Source organism: Mastomys coucha, unplaced genomic scaffold, assembly GCF_008632895.1.
Source record: "Mastomys coucha isolate ucsf_1 unplaced genomic scaffold, UCSF_Mcou_1 pScaffold11, whole genome shotgun sequence".
In the NCBI taxonomy this organism is placed as follows: Eukaryota; Metazoa; Chordata; class Mammalia; order Rodentia; family Muridae; genus Mastomys; species Mastomys coucha.
This window is the reverse complement of record NW_022196893.1, coordinates 33,896,858-33,905,618: the sequence shown is the minus strand read 5'-3', so window position 1 is coordinate 33,905,618 and position 8,761 is coordinate 33,896,858. Positions and strand designations below refer to the sequence as shown.

At 39.7% G+C, this 8,761-nt stretch overlaps 1 protein-coding gene across 18 annotated transcripts in view; it reads right to left on the bottom strand.

Moving 5' to 3' along the window:
- Positions 1 to 8,638, bottom strand: part of Pcbp2 (poly(rC) binding protein 2) — a 27,832-nt gene extending 19,194 nt beyond the window's left edge. For 3 of the 18 annotated variants that reach the window (XM_031356947.1, XM_031356955.1, XM_031356960.1), the window contains exons 1-7: positions 8,449 to 8,635; positions 7,024 to 7,188; positions 6,443 to 6,583; positions 5,832 to 5,855; positions 5,708 to 5,740; positions 5,290 to 5,406; positions 2,951 to 3,082 (exon numbers count right to left, since the gene is read on the bottom strand). In XM_031356947.1, the coding sequence (XP_031212807.1) occupies positions 2,951 to 3,082; positions 5,290 to 5,406; positions 5,708 to 5,740; positions 5,832 to 5,855; positions 6,443 to 6,511 (375 nt within the window). In that variant the 5' untranslated portion in view covers positions 6,512 to 6,583; positions 7,024 to 7,188; positions 8,449 to 8,635. Of the gene's footprint in view, positions 1 to 2,950; positions 3,083 to 5,289; positions 5,407 to 5,707; positions 5,741 to 5,831; positions 5,856 to 6,442; positions 6,584 to 7,023; positions 7,302 to 8,448 lie in introns of those variants that run through there. The other 15 variants (XM_031357015.1, XM_031356983.1, XM_031357004.1 and 12 more) reach the window with 9 other exon arrangements.
- Between the last annotated feature and the right edge of the window lie 123 nt (positions 8,639 to 8,761).

Here is an 8,761-nt window from a genome sequence, read left to right as displayed (position 1 = left end):
AAAAAAAAAAAAAAAAAAAAAAAGAAATAGCTAGGGAAATGCCTGCATAATAACTCAAGAGGAAAGAAAATGCCTGTTGCTAACCCTAACTTAAATTCAATCCCATGTGATTCCCTTGAATCACAAAGCAGAAAGAGAACCAAGACCTGCAAGTTGTTCTGACCAAGCAAGTGTGTATACACACACACACACACACACACACACAATGTAATAAATTGTTTCAGGCAGGCATGTTGTATCTTCCTTAAATGAGAGACACAGAGGCAGGAAGATCTCTGCATTCACAACCAACATAGTCTACAAAAATGAGTTCTAGGCAGCCAGGGATACACAGTGAGTCCTACTCTGAAATTTTTAATTATTATTTTAAGGGACTGGAAAAATGGTTAGCACTATTTGTAGCTATTGCTGGAGATCTGAGATTAGTTCCCACTACCAACATGGAACTCCACGGATAACTCCATTCCAGGAGATCTCTTTTCTGAATTCCACTAATAACTGGCACATACATGGTATATACATAATATATATATATACACATACACACACACACACACACACACACACAGGCAGACTAAATGCTTACACATAAAATAAATCTATTAAATTCTTTTAGGCTTAGAGATGGCTCCGGATTTACAGAATATATTGTTCTTGTAGAAAACCTGAGTTCAGGGGTTGGAGAGATGGCCCAACGCTGTCTCAAGAGGGGGAAGACAGGGGGTTGCAGAAGCATAAATGAACTCCATAAAAGAGCAGTGAGGGGCTGGAGAGATGGCTCAGTAATTAAGAGCACTGACTGCTCTTCCAGATGTCCTGAGTTCAATTCCCAGCAACTACCTGGTGGCTCACAACCATCTGTAATGGGATCTGATGCCCTATTCTGGTGTGTCTGAATATAGCTACAGTGTACTGATATATATAAAGTAAATAAGTAATTTTATTATTTTTGTTTTTCGAGACAGAGTTTCTCTGGGTAGCCCTGGCCATCCTGGAACTCACTCTGTAGACCAGGCTGTCCTGGAACTCAGAAATCCTCCTGCCTTTGCCTCCCAAGTGCTGGGATCAAAGGTGTGCGCCACCACTGGTGGCCCTAAATAATTCTTAAAAAAAAAAAAAAAGAAGAAAATCTGCGTTCAACTCCTAGCACCTATAAAAATATAAAAGTTCACTCCCAACATATGAAAACTCCAGCCCCAAGGGCTCCAAAAACCTAACTCACATGCAAATAGTCAAGAGGAAAACATGTATACATACAATTCAAAATAAATCTACAAGTGGCTCATGACTAGTTATAGCACTCAGAAGGTAGAGGCAGGATGCTCTTAAGTTCAAGGCTAGCCTGGTCTACAGAGTGAGATCCAGGACAGCCAGGACTACAGAGAAACCCTGTCTCAAAATAACCAAAATATACAAATAAATCTACCAAAAAAAAAAAATGTTAGTGGTTCGGTAGGTAAAAACACTTGAAACCCAATCTACCCATCAGAATTAGATGCCATTGAACCCACAGCCGTGTGTGTGTGTGTGTGTGTGTGTGTGTGTGTGTGTGTGTGTGTGTGTATACACACACACACATACAAAGTAATTACAAGTAATGTGGGGAGGCATAAGGAAGATGGCTCAGCCTATAAAATGCTTGTAGCACAAGAACGGAGAACACTCATTAAAACCTAGTGGGGCGTTTGCATTTGTGATCCTAAGACTAGAAGACAGACAGGACACACACACATTCCAAACAATGCTGGGCAGTGGAGGCACATGGCTTTAATCCCAGCACTTGGGAGGCAGAGGCAGGCGGATTTCTGAGTATGAGGTCAACCTGGTCTACAGAGAATTCCAAGACAACCAGGACTACACAAAGAACCCAACACAAACAAACAAAACTTTAAAAAAAAAAAAAAAGAAAGAAAAAAAAGAAAAAGAACATGTGGGGAGGGTGAACTAAATGGAACCACAGAGCCAGACATCTCTGAATTCCAGGCCAGCCATGGCTAAATAGTGAGGCCTTGTCTCAAAAAATAGCAACTATATGCCATGAAAACTGGGAGGATTGGACTAACCTATGAAATTCTAAGTAACACTCATATTCTGACATCACGGAGCCAGGCTAGGTACTTAAGAGACTGAGGCAAGATTACTAGTTAAATGTATATAAGTTCCAGAATAGTATAGATTAGTAACATAGCAAAGACCTCACCTTTAAAATTAAAAGGGGGGGGGGGTCAGAGTAGTATACTGGAATGTAGCTCAGTAAAGAAACATTCACCTAGCATCTGTGAGGCCCTAGAAATCAACATTGGACACCACAAAATAAAATTTATAATCTTTTAAATTAACTTCAATATCATCACACTATAGTCTTCATGGGATGGTAATCATGATTGGGGAGGTGTCTTGTGAAAGCAGTACTAGGGGTTAAACCTAGGGCCTCATACATGCTAAGCAAACTACTATACCAAAATATGAACACTTTTTTATTCCCACTTTTTTGTTGTTGTTGTTTGTTTTTTGAGGGGATTTCACCATATATTCCTAGCTGGCCTGGAACTTACTGCATAGATCATTCTGACCTCAAGCTGACCCTCTTGCCTCTGTCTCCAAGTGCTGGTATTAAAGGCATGCACCACCATACCTGAATCCATCATGTATTTTTCAGATACAGTCTCCTAAACTGCCCACAGTAAACTGACCTTGACCTTTCCCTTCTCAGTCTCCTATGTCCTAAGATTACAAACCTTCGCACTACTACCATCAATCCCCACTTAAATCTTCACCTCACATGCTAACCTTTCCTAACCATAACATGATTTGGTTTGGGTGTAATGGTGCACTCAGCAAACAGAGGCAGGTGGTTCTCATAGAGCCTTGTCTACATAGTCAGGCCAATCAAGGCTAAAAATAAAAACAAAAAAATCAAAGAGATATTTGAAAACAAATAAACACCAACCTCTCTTATTTCCTTGATCTTGCAACCACCTTTTCCAATAAGAGAGCCACACTGACTAGCAGGAACCACCAGCCGTAAGGTAACCGGAGGTCTACTGGCAGCTGTGCTATTGGTCATAGAGCTGCTTATGTCCTGTTAAAAAAGAAAACTGCTTAGAACACCAGAAGGATAAATAGCATATATATACTTGAAAGCCTTAACTTCCATAAAATAATCACTTACTCTCAGACTTAAGGACATGCATGTACCCCAACTATACCAATTTGTGAAGATCACAATTTGGGCCCAATGTGGTAGCACTGCTTATAGTCCAGCACTCACAAAAAAAAGAAAAAAAAAAGATCTGGAGTTACAGGCCAGTACAGACACAGGCCAGTAGACACAGAACTATAACCACCTTTTCCAATAAGAGAGCCACACTGACTAGCAGGAATCACCAGCCATAAGGTAAATGGGGGAAGGGGGTAGGAGGGGGCGTCTATTGGCCTAAATAAAACAGAACTGGGAATGCAGAAGCAGCTATAAACTTTTTTTTTTCACAGCAAGGGTACAGAAAAAAAGCAACACTATTAAGACCTTCCTTCCATTTGGTTTAGAAACATGGCTTAGTAGTTAAGCACTAGTCTAGCATGCATGAAACCAGACATTCTAATCCTATTACCAAAAGTTTTTAAAAAGTAGAATCAATGGACTAAGGAGACGGCTCAGTGGGTAGAGAGTTTGTGCAAGCAATAAGGACTGGAAATCAGGTCAGATCTTCCACCACCACCCAAGTAAAAAAACTGATTATGCTATGCATGCCCATAATCCCACCACTGGATGTGGAAACAGACCTGTCCTAGGAACTAGAAGGCTCACATATTCCAGTTCAATCAGACACCCTTTCTCAAAGCTGGAAAGCACCATGCAGTAGAAAACATCTGATGCCCGGCAATATAACCAATTTCAAACTAGATATCCTCTTACCAAACCAACATAAAGGGGGCTGGAGAGATGGCTCAGCAGTTAGGAGTACTGGCTATTCTTCCAGAGGTCCTGAGTTCAACTCCCAGCAACCACATGGTGGCTCCCAACCATCTATCATGGGATCTGATGCCCTCTTCTGGTGTTACTCATATACATATAATAAATAAATAATCTTTAAAAAAATGTTTTTTAGATTTAAGGTCTGTATGTTTTTTTGCAGTGCTAGGCATCCTATATGCTTACCAAATACTCTCTATACCCTAATCTATACCAATTAACTCATTTCAACTTCCCCCATAGCAATAAACAAACATAAACTACTCTAAAAACAATGAAATGAGGTATATCTAAAATGCTTTGAATAAAGTGTTGGCAACAGTATTGTTATATAACCATTAATATATTGAGTATGTGCTTAGGTTAGAAAGGTTTATACAAGTTAATTTTTTCATTCCACCATGTTGGTCCCAGGAATTAATGCCATCAGTTGTGGGACAAGTGCCTTTACCTGATGAATCAACTATCTAGCACAAATTCTTTTTCAGTAACTAATTCATTTTTAAAAATGTTTTTTAATAGAGGGTTTTTCTGTGTGGCCCTGGCTGTCCTGGAACATGTCCAGCAGACCATGCTGGCCTCGAATATTTAAGGCGTGGGCCACCACCACCCAGCATTCTTCTGTTCTTTTAAGTTGCAAATTCCAGAGGTGAAAATGTAACATTTCTGACCTGAACAAGGATTAGATTTAAAGGAGCAGTAAGCAGTAACTACATAGCACCCTTCTGCCTATGGTCTCAACTGCACAATTAAGTAAACAGCATTACTGCAAAGAGGAACACGCTGAACACATGACTTAAGACAATAGTTGTCCAGCCTCTCAAAATATTATAGGGAAAAAGAACTGCCTTCTAATAGAACCAGTAATGGTTATTTTGCTTCTAGAAACCTAAAGCTTTACCTCTTAACTTTTAATACCGTATTATCAGTATCTATTATAGTTTAAAATCCAACAGCACACTCGGTTGGTAAAACTGTACTTGTAAAAAGTCCTAGTTCTTCAACAGGATCCTAATAAAGTACACATTAAAACTGGGCAGTGGTGCTGAGCAGTGGTGGCGCACGCCTCTGATCCCAACACTTGGGAGGCAGAGGCAGGCGAATTTCTGAGTTCGAAACCAGCCTGGTCTACAGAGTGAGTTCCAGGACAACCTGGGCTATACAGACAAAAAAACAAAACAAAAAAAAAAAACAAAAAAGCAAAAAAAAGAAAAAGTCAGCTGAGGGTATAGCCCAATTACTTAACATGCTTTTGAACTTTATTTTTTTTAATGCCTGATACGGGAGGAGGGGGCAATTATAAAGGTACAACAAACCTCTTCCAGTTTATCAATGATCATAGCAAAAGCTTTGAAGATGGCATTAGTCGGCCCAGCCAAAGTGATAATTCTCTCAGGACAATTCCCTTCTGAGATGTTGATACGTGCACCACTCTAGAGAGAAAAACAAGTAGTTTTGATAAAAAGAACTAAAATTGTACAGGATAGTCTGTCGTAGATAACATAGGCAAGAAGCTGACTACATAAAAAAACATTTCAAATACTGCTCTACTTGTCTTCAACCTGCTGAGTGTGCCTTATGTTTTTAGGATTTGACACAAAACTCATTTCTATCATACTACTTGTTATTACAAATTAGCTAGAAAATGCTTTCCTTTTTTGAGCTCTTCCCCCTGTAATCTCGAAGTTCTTCGGTTTTCCAAGGCTACCAATCCCAATGTTCCTTGCATCTTACCTCCTCGCGCATCTTCTTAACAGATTCTCCTTTCTGAAAGAGGAAAAGTCAAGCATGAGCTCCAATTGCTATTTCAGCCCAGAATGACTAAACAGGAATTAATGTTAAAGTGAAACTGTCTTACCTTTCCGATGATACTGCCAACTTCCTGCAATGGAAAATATCCAGTGTTAAGAAATTCAGAGTTCATCACAATGAAAAGAAAATTCTAAGTGTTCAGCTAACCAAGTACTAATTATGTTAACTACCAATCCAAAGAAATAGTTTAAGATTTATGAGAAGACACTTATTCATTTCTTCCCATAAAATTTCGTACTAAAGCTATCAAAAAAATGAGAATAAGCAGTGATTAAATTCTACAACTTTGTATAATATGTAAAGGCCTGGATTAGCTCAATGGCATTTGCCTAGATACCCTGAGTTCACCAATCTCCGGTACCACCAAAAATTCAAAACAAAAATCTTCCTTCTAAAATTAAGCTATAGTAACATACACCAAAATGCCTTACCAAGTAGCTATGTCTGCTTTTTGGCTCTAACCACTTGTTAAGTTTTTCTTGCTCCCTCAGGCTTCCTAGTAAAAGCTGTCCATTTTCCCACCACACTCCATTAGAAAGGAGTGTAAAAGCCAGATGTCCCACAGTGCTAATCTGATGAGCTCCAAGATGCGTGTTTGCTTTTCCTGGCCCCTCCGGTAGCAGTTACTATGACCCAATTTTCCAAGCTGGTGCATACCTTTCCATGCATAAGTAGCCTGATGGTGAGAGTGACATTTAATCCACCTTCAATCACACCGGTGTCCATGTCTAGCAGTTACAGGGAGCTGGACTTTGAGTGGTCAAGTCTTTGGTCACTGGTGAGAGTGAATGCCAAAAACTGAAATGTAAGCATGACCAAAATAAGAGGGGAAAAATAAAAAGTAATTCCTTTCCAGTTATTTTCACTTTGCCATTTTCAGTTATATCTAATTGACTCTTTAAGTGTTAGCCTATCAGACTTGTAAACACTCCCAACAACTCTTTAACACTTACAGATCAGGTTTTGTTCCCAGTTTGCTCATTAATGATAGGGTTTCAACTGATGCTTGGGATGAGAAAGATTCGACCATTCCACTAGCAATAGTTCTAAGGGAACTGCTTAAGTGCAAGAAGTTGTCCTTCAGCTGAGTAAGTTTTGAAAGGCCTCAATAACAGCTGGACAAACTTTTAACTACCAAGAGGACAAACTCAACCTGCTTTCTACTAGACAGCAGTTAGAAGTGAAGATAGTTATATGTAAATGTACGTAGTATAGAAATTTCTAAAATTGATACATACTTCTTATCTCAAAGGTTGATGAATGATGATTTTGAAATGATTTAGCTCAGATGTGTGGATGGTGGTACATTTCTGTATAATCTCAGCACTTTAGTATTGACAGGATTGTTTTAAGTTCAAGGCCACCTTGGACAACCTACTAAGAACCAAGTGCAGCTGCCAGAGCTACACAGTGGGACAATCACAAAATAACAAGAAAAATAACTTCATTCATGAGTCTCACTGAAAAAACTATTATTCAAGATACACTTCGTAACTGATTGGGTTCCATGTTCCTTTGAAATTTAATTCGGTACATCTCAGTTCTTTTCTCCCATTCTTCCTCTCTAATCAACTTGAGAAATCTCTCTTGTTCTTGTATGTTAACTTTGAGTATCACACAATTAAGTCTTTTAAGTCCCAAATTTTCTTCCAAATACAAGAAAAACAGTACTAAAATTTTACTTCATATTTGCTTTGATTAATCAGTCCTGAAAGATGGGGGGGACAAGATGCCCCCCCCTTTGTACTCTCCTCTGAAACAACTTTGAAATAACTACTTGTATAGACAAAGAATTTGGGTTTTAATGTTTTTGCTTTTAATACTTTTTTTTAACACCAAACACTGACAGTTCCAAGAGTCTCAAGCCCTGAAATTTCTCCAATTGCATGGCAAGTATTCATCCCTTCATATCAGTATCAATGATTTCTCTCCTCCTACAACTAATTTTGTCACTTCATAAAACCAGTCAGTTTTCACTTTGCTGTAACCATACACAATACACATACCGTTGGGTTTCTGTTTTGTTTTGGTTTTTTTGAGACAGAGCCTCACTATGTTGCCCAGAACTGAATGGCCTCCAAACTCTGAATCCCAAGTTCATACTTTAAGTATTTTTAAAGCACTTTAAAGTGGCTGTCACACCACTCTATATAATGCAAACTATCTTCTGGTTACTTCAGGATGTTCAGTGATTATATAAATACATCCCTAAAGCACATCAGTTCCCTATTTCCAGAAAACAATTAATTGCTGTCAAAAAACTCACAAATCAACATCTCATTCATGGAAAAACAAAGCTTGTTCACTGAGTCTGAGAGATTAACAACCCCCTCCCCCGTTTACTGTATAAACCTGATAGCTATAGTTCCACTTCCCCACTCAGATATACTAATCACTTTAGAAATAGTTATACAAGTTCAAAAGGCAAAGAAACTGAAACCCTAGCTACAAATCCATTTCTTAAGTAAAGCACGAAGGTGCATTTTTTTAATTCCAAGCCATGAAGTAATCTGAGAAACCTGTCAATTCCTCTCCTGAGTAGGTCAATCTAAGTGTACCCCATCCTGGGAATCCAGCTGTTAATCCTGCAGTCAATTACCCCTCTATAAATAGCTCGGTCTGGTTTATAGCGGCAGGCATTTTGTAATTTCAAAATTCGTTACCCGAGAGAACGTCAGAGTAACTCGGTAACTGGGAGTCCGCCTACCCTTTAACTCTGCAGCTCCCCACTCCCCTCCCCCGCCCCGGTCATCCAAGCATTTTCCACTTAAAAAAAAAGAAAAAAGAAAAAAAGAAAAAGCCCCCCTCCCTTGACTGGGATGGGGTGAATAAACGGTTCGGTCAGGGGGGGGCGCTGCGACCCAGGGGGAGGGGCTGGACAAGTAGCGCCTCCTCGTGTGTCTGCGCCAGCGCCTGACCCCCGCGGGGAGCCGCGCTCACCCGCCCCGCCAGCAAGCCGGCCATCGCCTCCCCCCA